At 38.7% G+C, this 26205-nt stretch overlaps 1 protein-coding gene and 1 long non-coding RNA gene across 4 annotated transcripts in view; one reads left to right on the top strand and one right to left on the bottom strand.

The window, feature by feature from the left end:
- The window catches only part of LOC123789316 (uncharacterized), a 345463-nt gene that overhangs the window by 32206 nt on the left and 287052 nt on the right, over positions 1-26205 (top strand). For 2 of the 3 annotated variants that reach the window (XR_015724027.1, XR_015724026.1), the window contains exons 4-5: positions 17185-17279; positions 18675-18744. This is a non-coding gene — a long non-coding RNA (uncharacterized LOC123789316). The remainder of the gene's footprint in view (positions 1-17184; positions 17280-18674; positions 18745-26205) is intronic. The other variant, XR_015724028.1, reaches the window with a different exon arrangement.
- On the bottom strand, positions 10901-21927 carry STEAP1 (STEAP family member 1). The gene is made up of 5 exons (XM_045793315.2): positions 21818-21927; positions 18919-19033; positions 16451-16963; positions 15703-15867; positions 10901-13170 (listed from the first exon to the last, which is right to left on the bottom strand). Exons 2-5 carry the CDS (start codon positions 19000-19002, stop codon positions 12913-12915), a joined length of 1020 nt encoding a protein of 339 aa, XP_045649271.2. The 5' UTR covers positions 19003-19033; positions 21818-21927; the 3' UTR covers positions 10901-12912.

The following is a 26205-nucleotide window of genomic DNA, read 5'->3' on the forward strand; positions in this document are numbered from 1 at the left end:
CAGAATGCCAAAGTGGGAGGCAGAATTTTGGCCGCATTCTGGATATTCTTAAAGACAATGTGCATTCTTCCTTCTCTATCCCCTTAGAAGTGAGAAATAGATCCCACCAGCTTTTATGGAACAAATTTAGCTCAGCCCTCAGCAGACAAAATGTTCTTTTTTTCTATAGTTACCTCAGGGAGAGGATTCCTGAGCTTTCATTGTGAAAGAATGTTTTAAAAATATTTTGCTGTTTCTTTTGGTATGATTGGTGCAGTATCCTGGTGTCACTTAATAATAAAATTCCTGTTTTCATGTTGCAAATCTGGTTGCCCTAGTTTAAAATTATACGTTGAATTGTGAAAATCAAGCATTTGGTTGCCAAGGAGAAAAGTGATTTCTATCTTGGAATTGTTTAACTCTACAAGCTTGGTGTATTTCCCACTCATATTTTCCTTCCAGAAAATTGTCTGGAAAGCCATTCCTCTTCTACTGGTGATATTGTGCAAATGTAGTGAAAACTTGAAATAACTTTGGTTTTCACTGACGTCTCCTTATGAGTTAGTCACAGTTTCCGTCTTACTCTCTGAAAAGAACAAAATGGCAGATTTTTTTTGAAAGGACTGTTATGAGAAAGGGAACATGGTTTGGGATTGACTAACAGGTAAGAGAAGCAGGTAAAATATTGGTCTATATTAAAACAATTGGCCTCAAAGAAAATTCAAAAAGGGTAAAATTGCCTTATTTAGATAAAGACAATATTTCATTTTATAACCTGTGTAATATAGATTTAGGAAACTCTAGTAGGTATTGAAAAGTTAGATATTAATAGGCTATTTTGTATTTGAATTTTAGGTTTTAAAAGCAATATTTAATATATTTCACTTTAGATTTGCTTTTTGGAAGATTAAAAAAAAAACCAAATTTTTAAAAGGAAGAAATGTTGTCTCTTAATTTAAAGCATATCTCCCTATCATGACTAGTCCATGGGATTTTACTGATTATTCTAGGGTTACTTTTGAGGAGGAAGGATTGCCAGACTTATTGTTTAAATTTTACCTACAAGGCCCAGGGGTCTGAAAAACCAAGATGAGTCAGGAAGTTATGGTGGTGATTAATGGGGGTGTCAGGCTGTTTCTAGCCTTTCGTCTCAATAGAAAGAAGAATTTTGCCACAAAGTATTTATTAGTAGTCATTGAACAACGTCTGGACATGGGTTTTCAGATGCTGTTTTTCCAGCACAGTTATGCACCTCACTCATCTGGTAACCTGAAGTAAACTCAGATTTCCAGCCTCTGAGAGGTGAGCTTTGCTGAGGATTTCTGCAAAAGAGGGAAATTTGCTTTGTTTTGAGTCTCTGGACTCTTCGCCAACCCAATGACACAAATGCCCATCCTTTATCACGAAGGGGACCAAACACAAGAGTGTAGAAGGATCAGTGCTAAGCTCTCCGAGTGACACGGTGGTTACAATGTCAGGAGCTCTGGGTCTCAGGCCTTGTTCTTCCAACCAGAAGTGTGTGACTCTGGAAGAGTCTCCTCTCTCTGGCCTCAGTGTCCTCTGCAAAATGGGGGACTTCATGGAGGATTTATGACACTAAATTATGCTACTTATTAGAATGTACAGAAATTATTTTGGATTGTGGATGTGTAGACATTAGAATGTGATCTTATAAACTGCGCTTCTAATGTGAGATGGATGTCAGACCAATTGTCTATAACAAGTTGGGGTGATGGTGCATTGATATTTTGGCAGCAGTGCATTTACAGCAGGGACCAGAATTATAATTGCCTTGTTCCTGTCAGAACATGAGGCTTTATGAAGAAAGTAATAATTTTAGTATCCTTAGCTCATTATTAATGACACCCCTTCTAGTAATACCATCTACATCCCAGCTTTTGTCTAGAGCCAAATTTTAGGAATGCACATAACCACCTACTCTGCTCAATTGCTTGGAACTTAGAAACATTTTTTTCTAAAGTGCATAGTCTGTTTTTTCCTCTATAGAAGTTTTTGGGATTTTTTTTTTTCCTTATCCTTGGTGGCCTGAAATTTCACCAAGATTGTGTAGATGTGGATTCCCATACTCCCCCACCTCCTAATTCAACTTAGGGAGTCCTTTGATCTGAAGTCTAGCGCCTTTCTCTAGTTCCAGAAAATTTTCTTTTATTATTTATTTTCTTTTTAATTGTTTCCATTCCATCCTTCTGAAACGTACAGGAGAGGTATTTGAAATCACCTAGATCCCTTTTCCAAGTCCCTTAACTTTTCTTGAACATTTTCCATTCCGTAAATTTTTGTCTTCTGCACTGCATTCTGGAGAAATTCTTTAGCTTAGTCTTTTAGTCCTGTAAATTAATCTTCAACTATATCTATTTTGGAATTCCATTTTTCCATTAATATTTATTTCTTTTCCTTTTTGAATCCCTAGTGTAAAGAGTGGGCTTAATTATAACACCTTAGTTCACAGCACAACAGTATCATTTGTTCATGCAAGAGTCTTAATTTCATTCGTTTTTCAAAACTTCCTCCCTGATATGCATTCCCATTCTCCCCACCACTGTTTCCATTTTAGATGTTCTTAACTTTGCATGTATTTTTGCATGCCAAAATATATTTTGTTGTCTTCTCTGCATGCTTTTTTTCCTGACCTAATAAATACACATTATAGTGCTATGAAGCATAAAATTTTAAAAAAATTTGCAGTGGAGATCTGATTCCTGAGAACTCCAGTTGTTTCCGTTTACCAGTCAGGTTTTTGCTAATGAATGTAGTGTCTTCTTAGATCTCTCCAAAAATATTACTTACACTTATTTTAAAGTCGTACTCTGTTGCCTCCATTCATTTTCTGTAGGTTTTATTTGTTCTGTTATTTTAATCAGGTGATCCTTTCTCATGGTGTTAATTTTCCTCAAATATTTGGTGATGATTGTCTGTTTTTATTGTTGGTGAGGGTCTGTGTCCTTGGCCTAATGAGAATCCCTGTTTACTTGTCTGTTACAGGTTACACTTTTGGTAATAAAGGGGGAGCACAGTGGACTGTGTGGCCCAGAGGGCTGAGGATTTAGTTTCCTAAGGCTGCCCTAACAAAGCACCCCAAATTGGGTGGCTTTTAAAAATAGAAATGTATTCTCCCGCATTTCTGGAGAAAAAGCATCCAAAATCAAGGTGTTGGCAAGGCCATGCAATCTCCAAAGCCCCTATGGTAGAATCCATCTGTTTGTCTTCTGTCTTCTGGTGGCCCCAGGAGTGCTTTGGCTTATGGCTGCATAAATCTAGCCTCTGCCCCTGTCTTCACACAGTGGTCTTCCCTCTGTGCCCGTGTATCTTTATGTCTTCATGGGGCCTTCTCATCTCCATATTGCTCTCCTCTTCTTATAAGGACACTAATCATATTGGATTAAAGGCCCCACCATACTCCATTACAGCTTCATCTTAACTAATTATATCTGTCATGATCTATTTCCAAGTAAGGTCACATTCTGAGCTACTAGGGTTTAGGACTTCAACATATCTTTTTGAGACACACAATTTAACCCACAACAGTGGGTATGTAGCTTATCCACTTAGTAAAAGTGGGATTCCCATCCTTACCTTGAACATAGTCCTGCTTCTTCAGGGCCAGAAGCTACTCTGGGAGTCTCTGATTCCAGAAATCTCAGTTTGGAGAGCGTGCATGACAGTTTATCCTGGTACAAATGTTTGAGTCAGGATGTCCTTTTCTTTCTGTCCTCTGCTGCCATTGTGGATGTCTTGCCGGACTCTGCTTGTCAGGCCCCAGCACTGAAGCCAGGAGCCTTTCCCAAAGTCTTTTAGCTTTGTTTATAAATGAGGTCTACAGCCAGCTGTTTAGATCTTTGGGTGAAAGCGTCACTGGCCAGATTCTCTGATTGGTCCTTTCATGACTCATCCAATGATTTCTCCAGGACTGATTTGGTTTGGTTAGCTTAGAGCATAAAACTCACCCAGGGTTTTCTTAAGAACTTTTGCTTCCTTTTGGAATAGCTTTTATTTGAATCTTGTGTTGCAGCTTCTCCCACCTGTTTCTCTGTTAATCTGATCTCATCTACTTCCCCCTAATCTCCCCAAAATGCTATTTGTGTATTGGAAATTCCTTAAGTTTTCTGCTTCACTGATACCACCTTTTCTTGTTTACTGTTATGGATACTTCTTTAATCATAGCTTTTCTTTAATTTCAGTGGCATTTAGGTGGGAAGGAGATAGATATATAGATATATGAGTTTACATGGCCATCATTACACAGATAAGGCACTGATCTAAACCGGAGGTCATCAAACTTTTTCTGCAAAGGGCCAGATAGTAAATATTATAGGTGTTTGGTGCTACAAAGTCTCTGTTGCAACTATTCAATACTGCTGTTTTAGTGTAAAAACAGCCTAGACAATATATAAATATATGGGAGCGACTACATTTCAATAAAACTTTACTTACAGGAACAGGCAGTGGGCCAGGTTTGGTCTATCCCTGAAACCAGTGGTTCGCAAACCGATCATGTAACAGAATCTCTGGAAGGGACTGCTCTCCTCACCTCCAGTTTCTGACTCAATGGGTCTAGGGTTGGAGGGGGTGTCCCAGAATTTGCAGTTTTAATAAGCTCCCAAGTGATGCTGATAATATTGGTCTATGGACCATACTTTGAGAACCACTCGTCTAAATAATTTTTATTTCCTACACTACATCTCAACCATTTATTGATAATACAACTGTGTTCCTTATTTATGCATTCATTTGTTGGTTCATTCAGAAAGTATTTATTGAACTTCTACTATGTGCCGGGCTCTGTTTTAGGTCATGAGAATATTGTCATGAGCAAGACATAGTCTCTGTTCTCATGAGTGGGAGAACCAGATGACCAGACAAACACAAGTATTTCAATAAAAGATATAATGTTGGGTAATGAGCAGAAACAGACAAATAAATCCAAGGAAAAGGAGAGAGTGGCATGAGAAGAGAACCATGTTAGACAGGATCATCAAGGAAGGTGGCTTTAAAGAGGTGGCATATCAACATAGATGTAATGTTGTAAAAGAGTTAATTAGGGGAAAGGGAGAGAATTCAGGAAGAGGAAATAGCAAGTATGACTATAATGGCTTAGACCAATATGATTGTAGTAATGAGACATAGCTGGATGCAGAATATATTGTGAGCGTTGAGCCAGTAGAATTTGCTGATAAATTGGACGTGGAGTGTGAGGTAAAGAGCAGTATTAAAGATAACTCCTGAGTGTCTTGAGTAACTAACTGGGTGGAGATGGGAAAGAGCTTAAGATTTTCCTTTTAGGATTTTATGTTTGAGATGCTTTTTAGATGTTCAAATAAAGTTGTCAAGAAGGTAGTTAGATGTAGTAAGTTGGAAGTCAGGTGAAAGATCAAAGCTGGAAATAAAATATAAATTTGGGACACATCAACATACATTCAATGTTTTATTGTAAGGCCACAAGTCTGAAGGAGATCACCCAAATTGTGGGTGTAGATAGAGAAGCAGGCCAAGGAGTTAAACTTGCTAACTGAGATGATGGGAAAAAGCAGAGGAACCAGCAAAGGTAACAGAGAAAGCACGTAGGAGAGAGAGTAGAGTTGCTCAGACGCCAAGTAAAGAGAATGTTTCAGGAAAGAGAGAGTCATCAAACTTGTCAAATGTTACTGGGTTGAGCAAATGAGATGAGGACTGAAATTTGATCACTTGGTGATCTTGACAAGATAGGATGCAGTGGAAAAAGGGATGCAGGGATAAAGCTGTTTGGAATAAAAGAAAATGGAAGAAGAGGACACAAAAACAGTAAATAATCTGCTCTCTCTAGGGACTTCTGCTTCTGGTAATGCTTGCCTAAGTTATATATGCTAATCCTGAGAACCACTAGAAAAACAAGCCTCATTATATAGAAAAACAAGCCTCATTATAAAAACTCTTTGCCTGAAGGTATTGAATGGTTAACAAAATGGTGAAGAATAATGTTTTGGAAGTAGAAAGAAGTCCAGAGAGACAAACTCAGCACCAAAGTCTATTGTTTTATTAGGAGAACAGGTAGCTGGGGGGTTGAGAAACTCAACAGTACTTTTAACAGCCTCAAGATATTATTTGGACAAAATATGTAATCCAGAGTATGCCAAGGGAGAGAGCCAGGTAGTCACCCTCCACCAGGCTCCAATCTCAAAGAACTGACTCTGTGGAAGGAATGTGAATCAGAAATAATTCATGTCTGGCAGAGACCAAAGCCCAGCTTCAAATAAGCTCAATTATTAAAATGGAATTAAGGAAAGCTTACATGTTAGTGTCCCTAACTACCTGCCAGAGGAAACATAAATCTGTTCTGGAGTAAGATAACATCATTTAAGGCCTCAAATTATTTCCACAATGTCTTAATATATGGTGTCTGGTACTCAATAAAATAACCAGTCATATGAGGAGATAAAATGACCTGAGTAAAATCCAAGGGAGAAAACCCCTAATAATAGAAACAAACTCACAGAAGCATCATGAACTTATCTTTAGGATTTTTACTTCACTCAAGGAGATTAAGGACAGATTAGGAAATTTAACAGAAAATTGTAAGCCATGAAAATAAACCAAATTGAAATTCTAAAACTGAATGTACATGGTAACAGAAATGAAAAACTCAGTGGATGGGGGGGGCACCTCGCTGGCTCAGTCAGAAGAGCATGTGACTCTTGATCTCTGGTTGTGAGTTCAAGCCCATGTTGGCTGTAGAGATTACTTAAATAAATGAATAAATAAATAAATAAATACATAAATAAACTAAAAAACAAACAAAAAACCCTGAACTCTCAAAACTCAATGGAGGGACTTAATAACTGATTAGAAAGAATTGAAGAGAAAACTAGTGAACTAGGAGATAGGTAAAGTGATTACCAGAATAAAATATAGAGAAAAAAAGGAATGCAAGAAAGTTGTAAAATAGGAGATATAGTGAGAACATTGGCATGAGTCACTGGAGCCCTGGAAAAAGCAGAGGAGAGAGAAAATGAGACATAAGCAATATTTGAAAAGACAATGAGAATTTTCCAAATCTGTTGATGAATATCAAACCACAGTTTCAAGAAGCACTACCAACCCCAACTAGGATAACTACAAGGAAAACCACACTTAACCTAATTTTAGTATAAGTGCTGAAAACTGAGACAAAAAGAAAAAAAAATCATAAAGTAGCTATAGGAACCTCATGAAGCAACAGTTAGAATGAGATTTCCCTTCTTTTATGAGAACAATGGAACTTTCTACAAAGTTCTGAAAGAAAATACATTCCCAAACTAGATTTCTAAACATTAAAAACAGAGCCTTCAATAATGAAGATGGACTCAAGATATTTTCTTGAGTCCATCCAAAAACTTATGAAAAAAATTTTTTTCCAGTAGGCATACATTATGTACCGGAAGTAACACTAAAGATTTCTTTTTCAGGTTGTGGGAAAATGAAATCAGATGGAACCTAGGAGATGCAGGAAAGAATAAAGAGTAACCAAAAGGGTAAATGCATATAAATCTAAATGAGTGTGTAAAACAATAGTTATAATTCTTGATGGGCCTAAATATACGTAGAATTAAAATATATAACAACATCAAGAGAGAGTTAAATGAAGATAAAAAGGTTTAAGTTTCATACATTGCACAAGAAGAGGTAAAAATGCAAATTAATGTTAGACTTTGCTGTCAGTGATGCCGTACTCTAGAGTAACTCCTAAAAATAGTAAAAAAAAAAAATGTAACTGCTATAGAGGGGAAAACTGGAATAATAAATAATCTCAATCTGAAAGAAGGCAATCTAATAAAGAAATTTAGAACATAGAACTGGTAAGGAAAATAGCAAACAGTTAAATGGTAGAAGTTCAAATGTTTCAATAATTACGTTACATATATATGGCCTGAATGCCCTAGGTTACCAGACTGGATAAAAAACAATTACGTGTTGCTCTCTAAAGACACATCTAAAAATATGGGAAAACAGAAAAGTTGCAAGTCATAGGATAAGAAAACATATGCCATACAAATATTAATCAAAAGAAAGCTGAATAGATAAATTACGATCAAAGTATTTTCCTTTTGAGGAATTTTAAGTTTGCTGAGGAATGGGTGAAGAACTAGAGGGGGATGTTGGTTCAAACCATTTTATTTATTTGTTTTTTAATACTGTGTTCTGACAGGAATACTACAGCAGAGACAAGTAAATTGATGACACCGGAAAGATGTGTATAAGCTCTTTGAGTAGAAAAAGGGATGAGCTTTGGCACCGCAGCGGAAGAGTTGGCCTTAGGGACAGGCACAATGCTTTAACATGCAGAGGATAAAGGCACCAGGTGTGTGTACCTTGGTAGACAGATTTCTTAGAAGATGAGACAGTTCTCTTCTGAGTATATCTATTTCCTTAAAAAATGGACCAGTGGAGTAGAGAAGGAGAGGTTATTATTGGTTGGAGCAGAGGGACGGTGTGACACAGTTTTAACAGAGGAAAAACAGACTTCCTATGAAAATATAAGAAGGTTATAGGTTGAGAATTGAGAGCAGGGTTGGGAGCTCACATAACATTTGTTGGGAGCCGTGGAAAGCAGGGCTAGTCAGTGTGGTGGTTGTAAGGTCCTTTCCAGTCAAATCCGAGTGCACTGAGGATGCAGAGTAGGGGAAGGGTTTACTCTGGGCTCAGGTGAAGTGAGATAAGACGTGTGCATAGTTTCCCTTTATGAACCTACACTTCCCAGACCAAAGGACACCCTCACCCTTCCCTCTGTCCTCTTAGAGGTAGTGGCGGTGAGATGTTGAGTGGTTGTAGGGCTGGTTCTGCTGAAAAGCACCCCTCGGCAAACCCCACCTGACCCCACAGCTGCTTGTCCACTCAAGCGAGAAGGAGGACTACTTAGCGCTTTTGGTTCTCAGGTGTGGGCTTAGCTGCCAAATTTGAGACAAAAGGCAAGAACCCACTTTTAACTTCACATCCTTGTGACATCTGTCGTCAGAGATGGCACAAAGCAGGGGCACTTAGATCCTGTCGTGTGGGACCCAGCTCTAGGGTCCGGAAGGGTAAGTCCTTCCCTCTACCTGTGCATTATATCAGCGTCCCCTTTATGTTATCAGTATTTTCCTCCTTTACCTGAGTGACTTTGAGTAGGTTTCTGTGCTTTGCAAATAAGTAATCTTTGACTAAAAGATTAGTTCCCTCATGTGTATAAATGAGGAGTGGTTTTCAAACTGCGCACTGTGGAGTCCAAGTTGTCACAGAGGCTTGAGAGCAGGATGGAAGAAGGAACAAAAAAGCACGGCTCCTGGTCCTACTAGCCCACTTCAAATCTGACCCTATTACATGCTGGGCTTTTGTTAGGGATTTTGCTTAAAAATATTGTATCAAAGGGGTGCCTCGGTGGCTTGATAGGGTTAAACATCCAGCTCTTGATTTCGGCTCATGATATCAGGGTCATGAGATTGAGCCCCACATAGGTCTCTGGGCTGGGCATGGAGTCCCCTTGGGATTCTCTCTCTCCTTCTCCCCCTGCCCCTCTTCTGATCTCTGTCTCTTTCTCTAAAAAGAAAAAAAAAAGTATTAAAAAGATGAAAATAGAACCTACTCTTCCAACTCTTACACTGTATAAATCCATTAATATTTATCTTTTGTGATCACAACTTCATGTTACAAGACAGGGAAGGTCTGAAGTCATTTCCCAGGTTATGGGCCAAGGCATCAGTAATCCCTGAGCTTAGCTTCCTGGTTCTGACTCTCAGATCTTGTCCAGCCAGCCACTCCCTGATCTGGCCGAGGTGCAGGGGAGCGTTAGTTCTGGGAAGAGCAACAACTTCTTCACATTACAATACCAGCGCCTGTGTTTTCTTTCCCTTCTTCTCTCTCTTTAGTATTATCCAGAAATACAAACATTTTGCCGAGGGAGCCTCATTTCAGTGGGGGTCATGCCTCCAGGCCAGGGATTAGCAGCTCAGGTGATCTCATTGGTCTCTTCCAGGTCAATAATTTTACAGCTACATGAACTGGCAACTTGTTCTTGGCACAGTTAAAATGGGCATCTCACAACTCACTAGCAAGAAATGTGAGGATCCTCTGACCAGCTGAAGAAGTAAAATTAGCTGAGAAGAAAGGACTGAACTTTAACCTTGGGTCATGTGTAATGGTCACAAGTCAGTGATTCATTAATTTCTTCAAGCATAGGATTATTTTCCACAAATGGATCAAAAAATTTATTACCTCTTCAGAGGGCCTCTTGAAAACACCTGGAAAAATTGGCATGAAGAAAGAGGACTTCTAATTAACCAAGTAAAACCTAACATTAAATCCAAGCTGGAAAATTTCAAATACTTGACTCTGAAGACCAGTTTTAGGAAAAGGAGCTACTACAACTTGTGCATTTCCTTGGAAGAAAATTCCAGAGTTAATATTACTGATGAAAATCACATATTTTTGTTATTAATTTATATTTAAGTTTACAGATCCTGTGCTTAATAACTCTTTACAGGCTCCCTCAGATGTGTGGTCTATGGCCTGAAAATCAGATCAGAATCACAAATTTCTTTTTTATTGTCTTAAAACAACATTAAATGAACTCAGTATTAAAGTAGTAAAAAGACATCATTTTAACAATTTTTTTTAATGAAAAACTATAAGATTCCTATAGAGCAAATGCTTAAAGAAAATAAACCCCAAGCAGACTTCACTTCAAGTAGAAAAGGAAGCTCTGGGGAAGCAGGGCTTTGGACTCCTGGTCAGCAGCTTTTCTAGGTGCTGTTCTTTGCGCTCCAGTGAGAGACCCTGGTGACTGTCCTCCACAATCATGTTCATTGTATCAGTAGTTTCATTTAAAAAATTACCTTATCAAAGGAGCTGACAAATACCTTTCTTTTTTGCTTCCCATTCTATCTGAGGGACTCTTATACTTTATTTAAGATAGTTACTCTTTTTTTTTTTTTCTTGCATCAACCTCACAGCTTTCTGACTTTGCCCTTCTAGGCAGAACTGGTCACTTCCTTCCTAGGGATACCAGTAAGCCTAGAATCCATTGCTGACTTAAAATTTGTCTTCTCTATGAGACTGTGAGTAGGACTGGTCATTTCTATCTTGATATATCTTCTGTCTAGCACTGAGCCTTATATAGGGAAGGTGCTCTATAAACATCCATTGAGTCAAAGGAAATCCAAACTCATACCGGAATATAATATTCTTTTTAAGACAACTTTTATTGTTTTTTCTAATAACAATACTATTCAACCATTGTAAAAATTCAAAAAAGATACCCAAGTGTGAATGGTCTGGTTTTTTTATGCCTTACTTCTAAGGTCCTTGTAGACTCCTTTTCTTTTATCATTAGGAACTCCCTAAAGGGTATATTCTGTGTTTCAGAATAGGCCTGTTGTTGTGTATTACCATGGCTAACAGAGGTAGACCTCCAATAACCAGGCCAGAACTCAGCTGCTGTCCCTGACAGCTTCATCAAAATGCTGCTTCAGGTTGGAAGCCTGTTCCCAAGCTGCGGACTCCATGATGTCTTGGTTCCAGGATGGCTGGAACTTGATTTCTCCCTCTGAGTACTGAAGATATTGCCACTGTGCCATCAGGCAGTGCAGTTGAGAGGGCAGGAACTTGCCTGATACATCCCAGGGCTGGTTGGTAAGGGTATGGCATGCATTGCATGCTTAGTGAGGAGGTACCATTGCTATATCCCTTAAAGAAGCTGCTTTGCCATTTTAGAACCTAGATTCCCTCTCTAATGGTGAATTATTTCTCTAGGGCGCTATTGTCTGCTGTTTCCAATTATGCTACTCTGAACTCTTCACTATCTCCAGACATCAATCTACCTCTCTCAGTCTGAATCTCAATAGTGCATAGAAACCAAATTACACTCCAGAAGGCTCCTTAGCCCCCCATGTAATAATGAAGAATTGTTGTTTGTTTGTTTGTTTATTTAAGAGAGAAAGACTGGGGGCGAGCAGCAGAGAGAGAGGGGCAGAGAGAGAATCTTAAGCAGGTTCCATGGCAATGTGGGGCTCGATCTCACGACCCTGAGTTGAAGTCAAGAGTTGGACACTTAACTGACTGAGCCACCCAGGTGCCCCAAGAATTGTCCTTTTATAACAGAATAAAAAAAATTTTTTTAAAAGTGAACACTCAGTGAATATATTGTTTTTCCTAATTTGTATCATTAGCATTAGCTCTATTGTTTTAAATCATAATAAATGGTTTACCTGTATAAAAGATATGGTCTGTGGTGAGCTTTGCTAATTATAAAAAACCCCTGAAGTATAGTCTGTTGGGTTAGTGAGTCCTGATAGCGGATGCACACTTTGCTCTTCGAGGAACTGGTTCAAGGTATGCTTTCACCAGTGTATTATGTCCAACTGAGTTGTACGTAACTCATTTAGAGAAAAGTGAATTTACTTTTTCTCCTGGAGAGCTTGAGTTTTATTTTGTCTGGATATATATCTGATGTTATTTTGTTGCTTTACTTGTGTAGACATAGTCTGTGTTTTTTGCAGTTGGTGTTTCATGAGTAACACCCAGTTACATGAGAATGAAACCCATCTTTAACAACAATCATGAATACTGGATATACTTGCGTGGTGGATTCAGAGAATATATTTTTTCATGGTTCATGATACCTTTTAATGAGTTGTAAGGACCGGGACTGCAAGGCCTTTTATTATTTATAATGCTATACAGTCTGAAAAATCAGATGTGATTGTTTTGTGATGCTTAGTTCTACAGAACATAGAGCACATGCTAAAGATTGCTTTATTTATTGCTTTGAATCAAACCTACAAAGAACTAAACACACTTAAAACTCATGACTCCTAAACCAAGAGATACATTAAGACCCTCAAGTGGTCATTTTATTAAACAAATACAAATCTGAAACGTTTATGGTAAAATATTAATATTGAACAAAAATGTGTGTAAACAGTAACTCTACAACTGGGAAGACATGTCAGTTTTATTAATTTTGGTGACATCTTCCCAACCATGTCTAATCTTCAGTATCTTCTTCCTCAGGCATGGCAGGAATAGTATGGCTTTGCAAAACAGGACAATAATCGGAAGGAAGACAGCTATCATAAAAGTTGGAGGTGTATACCATACGAATTGTTTTATATCTACCCATTTATTCCAGGCAAAAATCAATGCATGTATTGTGCCCAGCAGAAGGGAAACAATTCCCAGCTTGCTCTGCAAAAGAAAAGAAAAATGATCTTGGTGGTTCAATAGGAGTTTACTCCACCCTACCTCATCTGTTCTGTTGCTTGGAAAGTCCTTCATTCATCTGTAATCATTTCCCTATTATATTTCTTTCTTTTTTTTTTTTAAAGATTTTATTTATTTATTTGACAGAGAGAGACAGCCAGCGAGAGAGGGAACACAAGCAGGGGGAGTGGGAGAGGAAGAAGCAGGCTCATAGCAGAGGAGCCTGATGTGGGGCTCGATCCCACAACGCCGGGATCACACCCTGAGCCGAAGGCAGACGCTTAACCGCTGTGCCACCCAGGCGCCCCTCCCTATTATATTTCTTAACAATGCGCACTCACATCTTTCCATTCTCCTCGCAAATCCTCACCTCACCCCCTTACTTTGGGTAATGTTTTGTCCCCAGGTTATTCAAGTTGGGAAAATTCACAATCGATCTCCTTTCAATCTCAGCTAATCAATAACACTGTCTTTCTTTTCTCCACACTTTGTTCATCTGTCTTTGTTTATTTTATGGTGCTTTGTCTCTTGAGCATTTGCCTTCATTCTGCCTATCAAGAGACCTCTAAAATCAGGGACCTTTACTCATCACAGATTTCCTGCAGAATCCACACAAGGATTCGTGCGTTTTAGGTGCTCAGTAAATATTAATAGGTTGACTGATGATTAGTGCAAAAATCAATTTGATATCAGTGATCTTTATCAATTATGAAAGCAACTAAAGTAGGGGGAGCTTGGGTGGCTCAGTCATTAAGCGTCTGCCTTTGGCTCAGGGAGTGATCCCAGAGTCCTGGGATCGAGCGCCACATCGGGTTCCTCCGCTGGGAGCCTGCTTCTTCCTCTCCCACTCCCCCTGCCTGTGTTCCCTCTCTCGCTAGCTGTGTCTCTCTCCGTAAAATAAAAAATTAAATCTTAAAAAAAAAAAAAAAAAAGCAACTAAAGTAACTGACTTTGATTTTGGTACATGAATACTAAGGTGAATGAGTTTGGCCTATGTTAAAAATCAAACATCCTGATAAAGTGGAAAAATACCAACAACTGTTTCCACTGTTTAAACAACACATAGAGATATGAAGATGTAAAGAAAAATTTCAACTTGTATTGAGATACTTGGCACTATCCAGAAAAAGGTGCTTAAAAATAGTTGTTCACCTATGTAATTTTATGGCATTCTGACAATAGCTCTTCTAGATAAGTTCTGACTTCTATTTGCTTTACTGGAAATGGTCATTAGCCTGCCAGAATGAATCCAACTCACAATTATTCAGCAGTAAGCACTCTTAAGCCCCAATGAATACAATCAAATAGTTAAGTTTATATTTTCAAATATCAATCTACAATTCTTGGATTGTAAATGAAAAGTTTCTAGGTTATTAATTGAAAAATATATGTGATTGGGTGAAGATTAATTTTACCAAATATATACTGTCTACTTATGAGGGACAAGGTCTTGTGTACATAGTAGAATGGGCTGGGTAGTCACGAAGCAGTGCTTGAATTCCTAATTACACCTAAAAGGTGGTGCTCAGCATATGTGTGACAGGCAGAGCAAATGTAGAAAGAAAGGTATTTAATGAGGAACAGAGAACTCTAATGGCTATCAAGCTAAGCCTCCACAATCAGCAAATACTGGGCTTGGAAAATGCGTCACCATTTCCAAGCTCCATTGTAATAACTCAGAGGGAGACATGTTTTCCTGCCTAATCCGATGTTCTGATGAAGTGTCTGTAGGAGTATATGTATAGACATGTAGAAGGGATAGTGGGGAAATGTCTGACTTTGTGGGGTTTTCCAAAAAAGTCCACCCATCGAAGCTAAAGCTATGTACTTTAAAAAACCTTGGCAGTGCTTACGATTAAATTAAATTCAGTCCTTTGTGTCCTGTCAGACATGGCTCCCCCTGTGAGTTCTGGCACACTGTTCTTCCTAGCGTGTAATCTACCACTAGGGGATGAACCTCAGTAAAGCCGAGATAATTTTAAATTCCAAGAATATTGAGAAACTTCAAGTAAGTAAGCTACATAAAATATAACTTGGAAAAAGCAGTCTTTAAAATTAGATATTAGAATACCTTTGGTAGATAAAATTCCGAATTTCAAGGAGAGGTGCTTTTTTAAAGGTAGTACCAAGCTGTGTCACTTAAAAGGCATAAGTAAAATCAGGTGGCAGGCAAAAGAATATTTTTATTTGGGGGAAACAAATAAACCATGAATATTAAATTCCTAAAATATCACCTGTGTAGTGATTAGGTGGATAGAAAATTGTCTAACAAGTTTCAAGTGTTAGAAATATTTTTCTTTGAGCAATGCTTTTTATTTATGTCCAGAAAACACTTCTACTTAGAAGCGAGAGGGAAAAATGGAGAGCACGTTATTGATTGGAACACGTGTGGGACCTTTGCTATTGGAAAACCATTTGTTATTTTATACTGGGCCAAGTCAATGTACTTGATGATATTAGAAGCACAGAAAAGATTTGCCTCTCTGCGGGATCAGAGTTATTTCATATACAATTTACCTGAATATAGTGAAATTCTCTCCAGGTCAAAGAGTCACTCACAGATGGAATAGACGTGACAGCTAACAGAGCCAGGATTGCAAGTGCCATAATTCCCAGGGACACATAGATTTCCATTCTCCAAACATCATGCTCGATCCAGGCATCTTCTCTATTTTGTTGGACCTACCAGAGGGTGAAAAGGGGAAAGAAGGAAAGCAAACATTTGTTTCTGGCAGATGAATCTCCTTCGACATTCTCTCTGTCTGCGGTGGAGGGCCTGATAACGAGGAGCCTCCACAAATTCGTGGCTTTTTGCATTCTTCTATGAGAGACCACATAGGAGCGATCAACCCCTTTCCTCGATTGCAGCATTTATACAATCGGTTTTGTTAATTTCTATAATAGTTACTTGATGGTTAGGATAGTACTGTGCATGCTTGTGTGGTAAATAAGAACAATTAACATTAAAAAGTAATCTTGTGAGGTGGTAGAAGGTTGCTGTGCGGCCCTGTCCATGAACAAAATATGTGTTTAAGTTGTTAAAGTTGTAGTTTGCTCTTTTCAATGTGAAAAAAAAATTCCTCAGTGTCAAACTGTATATAACCAAGCTCCAATGAAGAGTTACAATAAAACATGGAGAAATGCAGATTACATTCCCGACACAGCATTTCAAAAGAGGTCTGGGGTACTGATCTTAAAATAAGAAAGCGTTAATTTGTTAGAGGATTCAGACTTTTTAGTTTAGTGGCCATATTGTCGCCCCTACCTGTTGATAGGCCCAGTTGAGCAACCTGTATCTGTAGGATCGCCTCATCGGATACGATAAACTATAAATGGCATGCAGCATGGCAAAAAAGAAACTGAGGAGCCCCAGTTGTTTTCTTGTTAACATCCATCTATCCAACCAATGTGGAAATTTCTTATATTTGGTTCCATTATGAAGCTGTACAACGGCTGCTATCAGCCCCGGCAAATAGACCAGTGCCAAGAGGGTGATAGACACCATTGGCAAGACTTTGTTGATGACCAGGATTGGAATTTTGTAAAAATACTGTTGGTGAGACATTACAAAAGGGTGAATTATTTCCCTCAGAAGAGTGTAGAGAAAAGTCAGAGTTGAGACGACAGCAGCGATTTTAATTGGCCAGCGCCACAATGGAAAGAGTTCCTGTTTGTGCTGAAGCTCCGTGGGGCAATCAAATCCATCAAAGTGGGTGGTTTGGCGCATGTGCGAAAACACGGGTCTTTTCAGCATGCTGGTCTCTCCTGAGTCCTTATCCTGCAAAGGGAAGAAAATCAACATCGTAAACAAACAATGGGATTTCTCTTCAACGCATTACTTATTGTGCTCATGGTGCTTATCAGTAAAAAACGACATTCAGAACCTTGCTCTTGGTTACTGGTTAGCTGAAGATGTCATAGTCTATGTAGCACTGATTGAATATGGATTTAGCTATGCTGGGATTCTCCATTAATTTCTGTTATTTGTGTTTCTTTAAGGCAAAGGAATACATGCTTTTTTAAAGACAGAAGATTATCCACTAAAGCTGAGACCGCTGTGTTTCTATCTTGAAGGCATGAAAGAATGGAATAACGTAAGTGGGAAAATAAAATTGAAAAACTTAAAGAAAACCCAGTAATCTTTGGTAAAAACAATGAAACTTGTATTTGTTGAATTTATTTTATAATATTCTTATTGGTAATTGGACAACTCTCCACAAAGAGCGAATTCTTCATTAATTCAAGTACAAAGGGTCAGGAATAATACAGTCATTACAATGATAAAAATAGGTAATTTCCATCATGCTGTACTTTGATTTTGTATTTCTAAAATATCTCATTTGTGTAAGGAATGATTGACAAATACTCTATCAGAAGGTGCAAAGGTTATATACATAGTTAAATCCCATAGAGAGGATCTATTTCCTAAGAAAGTTATACTTCTTTACTCAATTGCATTTCTAAGCAGCCAACAATTCAAAAAAGGTTACATTGAATATTTTGTCATTTCCCCAACTGACTACCAGAAAATTAAAAACAAAACAAAACAAAACAACAACACTTCTAAACAAGAACTTAGGATGTTTCATATTGTGCTGCTTTAATGAATTAATTTACTTTTTCACCCAATATGTTATTCCTCATTTCTTATAGCTCTCTATGTAGAACCATAACATATTAATGTTTAACGTGATGTGATTATCTTGTTCATTTCCTCATTTTATGCAGAGTAACCTTAAGTCACACAGTTCTCTATAATTTTAAGTGTTTAAACGTAGCCTCTTGCCATTTGACTTTTACTTTCAGGGATAAATCACTGTTACATCCAATGCTCTGTTTAGAAGGGAGTTGAGCATGATACAGCTTCTGTCACCTCTGCATGTTAAAACAATCTAAGTACAATCAACTGAGATCAATTTCCTGGTTAACGATGAAAAATTATAGAACAGCAAGTAAGATGGTTAACTTGAAAAATGGAAATGATTTTATTTTATGCACACTTACTTTATAGCCTATGTACCTGTAATATCTTCTTATTCCTATTAAAATAACAAAAATAATTTTCAAAAGTAACATTGTATTAAATTATTGTATATACTATCTTTCCTATTAAAATAACTAAGATAAAATACTTTCTGTAAAAACTGCCGTTGATATTATTTAGAAAGTCAAAAAGAGTTTGGGACCAAAAATTTCCACCACTTTTTCAGTCAAATAATGTAGTAAGAAACATTTAATCTTCAGGTGGCACAAAAGTGGGACAAGTGATTCTTAGTCCAAAATGGAATTTATTTGTTTAAACAGGGAATCATCAATCAACTTGGTGATCTCTTGGTAAGCGGCCATAATGCCTATGAAAAAAATGCATGCTTACAAAACTACTGTTACATGGGCACTGATGACTCTCTTAAGAAACTTAGACCCACAGAATGTTAGAAGGAATTGGAAGGGCCTTGGAGCTAATCTGGTCCAACTCTCTCATCTTATAGATAAATCAAGACCCAGGATTTTCAGTGACTTATTCGAGGTTATTCAGCTAAATCCATGACAGTCATTAAGGTAAAATTTCTCTTATATACCACCCTGAATCTTTGCCCATTGCAGTATCAGTGACAAGAATCAGAGTGAAGATACTTGTTGACTGCGGTGAAAATCACTGTTCCAACCCTAGGAGATACAGGACAGCATTAAAATTCTGTTTCCAGATTCAATGAATTATTATTAATATATTACCAAATAATCATCTTCTTCTGGATTTCTCCTAGGCTTCATTGTCCGAAGTTCTTCTTGGTTTGTAATGTCTTGTCTGCTCTCCATTAATTCTGTAGACTAGAATAGTGCCAGCCACCTATGAAAATAAGCATCATTATCTTCTTCAAGTCTATACTATTTAAGACATTAATGTTTGCTAGGGCAATAGAAAAATTTAGTCATGTAAGGACTAGAGTGGCCTAGAAAGTACAATTAAAATAGTGACTGATTTACCATTTAACCTCACATAATCTGCCAGAGTCTCAAACCAGTGCCCTTCTGTCAATAATAACAGCTTTGCTTTATCCAGCTATTGGTTCAATGAATGACAAACATGTCTATATGGAATTCAGAGGGTCAGATGTTGCCTTTTATTTTAGGAGAAGTTAACTCCAGGTACTTATTTAGAGGAAAGCCAACTCTGCTCAAAGTTAAATAGAATTAGGAATCTTTTTTTTTTTTTTTTTTTTGAGTAACAATGTTATCAGTAGAGGTTGGAGTTAGCTGATGTAAGATTATACTTTAGGACGTTGTATTTGATAGACTTTTGGGGTTTATACTGGAATCTGAAATAATAATTAAATTATTTTATGGGGAAATGTATTTTGAGGTACAATTAACAGAATAGACACTGTTGGTAAGGTGGACCCTGATAGTGGCATAAAAAACCAAAAGGCTGTATTTTCAGAATGCCATTTTCTCATCGGAGTAACAGGCTGGTTTTTGTTGGTAAGACATGAATTGTTAATACATTTCCAATGGAGTTGTTGAATTGTATTTGATCACTGACATGCCTATTCTCCTGGTCAACCCTGTGGAAATTAATTGTGTCAGACTTACTACCTAACAAAGGAATCTCTGCCTTAACGCCCTTCACAGATCCTCCTCAGGCTTGGTGTAGCATTTTTTTAAAGGAAGGGAACATATGATATCACAATATTATTGTTTTTATTAGTTCTAAATTTATTTAGCAGTGGTTCTCAAACTTTAACGTGTATCACGTGTAGGCCTTATTAAACCACTGATTTGCCCCCTTCCCCCTCACGGTTTCCTGATCCTCAAGTCTGGGATAGGGCCTGGTTGAAATGTGGGGAAACCCTTGATTCGGCCGCTGGGACCCCCGAGGACTGTCCCTCCGCCGCAGGAGCTGTGTGGGCACCTGGCACCTGCAGGTGGCGTTGGACTGGCCATTAACAGACTGAGCCACCTGGGGCGCCCCAGGAATAGAAGTTGTATCTATTGTAACCAAACAAGAAATAATTCACTATGTTTAGATGTTTTAACTCTGAGTTGTAGGAGAGCAAAGATGTTAACATGCAAATCTACACTTATTCAATATTAACTCATTAACTATATTGTGAACAACAATATTAGGCAGTGGGATACGAAGTTAAACAAGATGGAGCCTCTGCTCTTACAGACTCAAAGTCTAGGGGAAAAGGGAAAAATTTCAACAACTAACTATGTGGTAGTGCAATGGGTTCCAAAGAAAGACAGTTTTATAGGCAGATCGTGGCATGGAAAGGGTGAGGGCTCTCTTGTAGACCTGGTCCTGGGGCCTCAAGCAAGTTGGCAGTGTTTGCTGATTGAGGGCCACTTTGTACAAAATCTGGGTGAAAAGGCAAAGTGGCCTTGGAGAAGTATCCACCCATTCATCTGCATGGTAGGGAGACCATACTGGAGAGCAAGGCCAAGGAAAAGCCCAGGGCAGTGAGGGAGCCTGTTGGCTCTGTGGTCCACAGTCAAATTTGTGCCAGAAGCCAAGAAAATAAAATATCCATCAAATAAAATATGTTGGTTTCCATCAGACATTAACCAAATATATAATTTAAATTCTGCAGAAAAATCTTTTCATGAAAAAAAAAAAAAAAAGGAAACAACATAGTGTTCAGATGTTAGGAACTCCAGAGTTGACCCAAAGTTCTCCAACTTTCATCCCCTTTAAAAAGCAAAACATATTTCTGATGTGGCTGTTCCGTTTTGCTGTACCAGAATGGCTGACCTGATGTTCCTGCTAAATATTGACACAGCCCAACTGACTCATGTTTTTGTCAAAGAGTTTAGAATATGAAGAAACTCAATGACTGGAGCACAATATGGATTGCAAATTATTTCCAAACCTTCTATACTTTCGAGTGTATACTTGCTTCCCCACATTTCACTATGTAAAGGTAAGATGTTTTTCTTCACTGGGCTGTTTTTTTAAGCATTGCTTAATATCCATGTTAAATAAATCTAAGTAAATGTCAGGATGTCGTGGGAAATTTTTTTTTAATGAAAATTTAGAAGTGTTTGTAAATTTTATGTCACCCCTTCCATGGGTTTGACCCACGACATATATGAAGCCTTCTTTGGTCGACTATTCGGTGAGAACTTGAACCCCAAACCAGATCCTGGAAGAGGAGTACTAATGTTCCCAGAACTTAAAATGAAAACTTCCTGTTACTAGGAAACCTGAAGGCAAGTCACACGATTTTAAGCACTCTGTACCAATCATTCATCAATGCTATGCAAACTCGCGGCGATTTTGCCAAGTTGGAAAACTTGCCATCAGAATCCAACCGAAGGACAAACTTAATAACCCATCATATCCCCGAGCCCCTAGCGAAAAGACTTCCTCGTGAGTCCCTGGCTCCCAGCCCCTGGACCGGCCACAACGGACCAGTGTGCTCCGCGGAGAGCTGGGCTGCAGGGCGGCGCGTCCAGGAGCCGCGCATAAGAGGCGAATTGAGCTGCTCTCGCCCGGAACGCCGCCGCCCCAGGGCTGGGAAGGCTTGCAAGCCGCTACACCCCTCCCGAGGCTGAGAGCCCGCGCCCGCCCTCGCAGGGACACACGGAAGCGGGCAGCAAGCAGCGAGCCGGGACGATTCAAGGGACTCACCCGCTCCTCGGCGCGACCAGACGGTAAGTTGCGGCGCAGCTGCTGCGGGGACGTGCCAGCCCCACGCTGTGTCCGAGCCCCGGAGCCTGGAGCCTGCTCTCCCGTGCAGACCCCGCCTCTTTGTAAATGGCCCGTCCAGCGCCACCTGCAGGTACCGGGCGCCCGCGCGGCTCCTGCCGCGGAGGGACAGTCCTCGGAGGTCCCGGCGGCCCAACCAAGGGTTTCCCCACATTGCTACCGGGCCGCTCCCGGTTTTCTTTCAAATGGCCGCCTTCCGCCGGAGGCAGGCTTCTCCCACTTGGTTAATCTCCCGAGGAACGAACATTCGTGCAATTCTTTGGAGCAGTGGTTCTCAGACTTTAACTTGTATCACCTGTAGGCCTTATTAAAACGCTGATTTGCCCCCTTCCCCTCATGGTTTCCTGATCCTCAAGTCTGGGATAGGGCCTGAGTTTCTGCGTTTCTAGCAAGTTCCCTGGTGATGCTGGAGCACTCTCGGATCACACTTGCAGATGGACTGCTTTAGAGCTTAGCCAGCCCGTTTTAAACTTCGCAGCAACTCTGTGAAGTGACTAAATCCAGTGTGAATCTCTGAGAGTGACTTGCCCCCTAAGTTGTACAAATCTTGTACCCTAAACTGCACGAGGCCTGTCCCCTGGCTGAAGAGGCCTTTAAACCCCACGTCCACTCCTCTTCCTTGCCTCTGATATATTAAAGCCAACTTCCCATACCCTAACCCAATCAGGCATTCAATTCTAAAGTAAAGCTACCGTCGCTATTTAAAAGTTTCAGGGGTGTTTTTAAAATATAAGAGGTATGGAAAAAGAATGTGTGCGGGGGTGGGGTGGGGGGTTCCTCCTCTGAGTTGGAACCGGCCTCAGGGTAGAGTGTCTGAGACCTGAATTGCAAAAGGATCTTGCAACAGCCTCAGAACTAATCTGATTAGAAAAACAAAGGAAAATAAATGCTCAACCGCTCAACCGCAATTTCTGTGATTGTTCTTTAATCAAAGCTCAGGCAACGAAGGACTGTACATGTTTTATATGTATTTTTTTTGTAGTCATTGCCTTTGCACAGGGTACTATTAAAGCCCTTTGAAGATTAAATTACCATGGCCTGACGCCTTGTGGTAGAAACAGAATCTTACACTTTTTATTTCTAGTGAAACTAGAAAATAATCACTTAAAGAAGTTTTAGGGAGGCTGCTTCTCCCGCTCACTCTCCCTCTGTGCTTTTCCTCTCTCTCTCTCTCCCTCTCAAATAAATAAAGTCTTCAAAAAGTTTTAGAAAAAAAATCTCTCTGCATTTATAGCATAAACCACAAAGAATTTAGAGAGATTGTTAAATGAGTCTGAGCATTGTTGAATTTTAAAATGATCTTGGGTCTTAAAGGATCAAACAAAGCAATGTGCTTTCATTTTTTAAGCTTTGGTAGAACAGGTCATTCTCTTTTTCATAATCTATTTTGCACATGAAGAGTGCAAGGAAGTTATTATTATGTTAAATAAGTTGACTAATTATAGCAAACTCCAATTAAGACTGCTTTCCTTCTCCTAATGAAAACATTTAAAAACAAGGCCCAAATGTTTTTGTTTTATAATTAAACTAACAATTTTATTTCTGCATTTCTTCTGAAAGTTTTTGTTCAATATTTTAGTGTGGTGAATATAGTATGTTTCTAAGTAAAAGACTGAAAATATGAGGTTGTTTACAAATTAGTTTGTAGATATTATAAAGGCAAACACAATATTGGATTAAAAACTGTGTATTAAAGAACTTTTATTAAGTTGTCAGGAGTTAGTATTACAGAAGAAATTTCTGCAATTTTTGCATGCAGATGGCCAAAATGACCTGTGATTTGGTATGACCAGATTTTTTTCTTTTTTCATTTTCCTTTCTTCTTCTTTTTTTTAGAAACACAAAGCCAAAGCATCTAAAAATGTTCTGAGTCAGCTTCTATATAGCACATCCTTTTCAAAACCAGTATGATTTGTGGAAAACAGTGTTAGGCCATTATACATTTTGAAAAGCAGCACATGCTGGTTTTGGCATGACTCATAAGAACTAGAGGATTTTAGAAGAGGAATAAAGCTGTGAGCTACAACCGAATTTGGATCATTCAGAATATTTTGTAACAAACTTAAAGTATAGTGAGAGAGCATATTAACGAAACAGTTCTTCAGTGTTATTTGGGATCAAATGCCGAACGTGTCACAGGGAAAATATAATAATTTATATTATTTTATTATATTTATATATTATTTATATTATATGTCATGAACGTGTCACAGGGAAAATATAATAATTTAGACTCTATGAGTACTTCTCCCTGACCAATAAGCAACCTAAACTTAGAACCTGATGGAACTGCCATTTAAGAAGAATAGAGTATGATGGTGTAAAAGATAAAATAAAAATGATCATACCATTAAAAATAATCACAATGAGCAATACACAGCAAATTGTAAGTTGGTGACAGGAACTTTAGTTTATCTCTTTGGGAAATCAAACTAACTCCTGAGGGCACAGTGATTCAAATTAGGATCAACATAATTCCAAGGCTACTTCTTACCGTGGAAGGATAGTCAGGGTTATTTTAGGATGAGGAAAAAAATTATATCCAAAGTTCATGAACTATTTTGTCAAAATGATCGTGTTAGTGCAGACACGATAAAGCTGACCTGGCCTAATTTTCTGATTCTTCTTGCCTCATCTGACAAATCCTCTTCACTCACTCAGGATCTCCTGGTAATGATCGAAGTACTGTATGTGGTCAGTTTGTCCTCCAGTCTGTAAGTTAAAGTAGCTGGAGGTAGAGAGAAGGCCTAACCTTGGGGCTGGAGGCTTACAAATTCTTCCATGTGTTTCCCCCCAACACATTTACTGCTCATTCACCAGCACTGTTAACAGCCAACATATGTTCTAGATATGTTCTAAGAATAGGTGGTTTATTTTGATACTCACAGACCCATCTCTGCCCAAATACTGCTTTATGATGCTCAAAATTCCATGATAAAATGTACTCTGTTGTCTTCATCTCTGTTGTAATTCATCAAAGGGCTAAAATCCCTGGAAATTGTACCATGTTAAACCTTACCAGTTATTTACATCCTACTATGAATAAATACTTCAGTACTTTTTTGAAAACATGTTCTAGCATGGGGGGGCGATATACCAGGATATTGAAGACTTACACTGGGAAAGTTGTAAAGGGATTGTATCTTAGAAGAAAAAGCAGCGCTGGGACCAAGAGGATAGATTTCACCACTTTCATCATAGTACTTAAACAAGGCAATTCCTTCTTTTATCATAGGTGCATATCAAACATTTCATGATAGTGAAATAAATCTCTTGTTTAAACCACTCTATCTTGGTCCTCTTTGTTATAGTAGCTAAGGCCATACCCTAGCTTGTTTGATATGTTACAGGACTTTTTAGAGTCTGTCTGTATTGAAGATTTTTATATGTGTTTCTGTTATCCTCATTAAATTGGGAGCTTTAAGAGGCAGAGACCTTGCCTTTAAAAAAATTAATTAACTTTTTATTTTTTAAGTAGGTTCCATGCTGAGCATGGAGCCCAACATGGGGCTTGAACTCACAACCCTGAGCTGAGATCAAGAGTCAGATGCTTAACTGACAGAGCCACCCAGGCGCCCCTGAGGTCTTGCCATTTTTAATCCTTATATCTCTTGTAATTTAGAGATTAGATGGAATAGATTCATTGTAAATGTTTGTGGAATGTGATTTTAGCCCTTGGTCTAAAGAGTTGTATAGGGCACATAAATATGGAGTCCATGAATGTCTAGACGTCATTCAGACCCAAACTGTGGGCACATAGCCACTGTTATTTATTTCACACAGAACACACTCTTCCCACCTTTCTTAGTCTGTATCCTTCTTGTTTTCAGCTACAGGAACATGTGGGTCCAGAGTTGCCATTGTCACAGGAATTACAGACCTTATGTGTCTTGGGTTGTAGGAGATGGGGGAATGAAGAGTGTTGGGTAGGGAGAGCTGGTTCAATACAGAGTTCAAGAAGGCTGATGGGGAGAGTTGGGTCTAAAATTTCTGGTAATGGACTCTGCCTCATAAAGTTCTTGGCATAAAGAACCATGCCTACCAATTCCTGGATTTGAGCTTCCAGAAGAGAGGATACTATCAGTTATGAAATGCCTACTCTTTCCCAGGACTGGTTTTGGTTCTCTCGCTATCCCCACTATATTGTTCTTATCCTCTCTTTATAGGTGAACTGAAGCTTAGAAAGTTTAAGTAACACGATCAAAGTTGTACAATTTTTAGAGATCAAGCTGGGGCCTCAACCAAAATATACCCTATGCCGGTTCCTTTCCATTGAACTATACTGCCTCTATAACCACGTAGAAGCAGCC

This window comes from Ursus americanus, chromosome 3 (assembly GCF_024610735.1).
Source record: "Ursus americanus isolate L20-20 chromosome 3, mUrsAme1.1.p, whole genome shotgun sequence".
NCBI classification, from domain to species: domain Eukaryota; kingdom Metazoa; phylum Chordata; class Mammalia; order Carnivora; family Ursidae; genus Ursus; species Ursus americanus.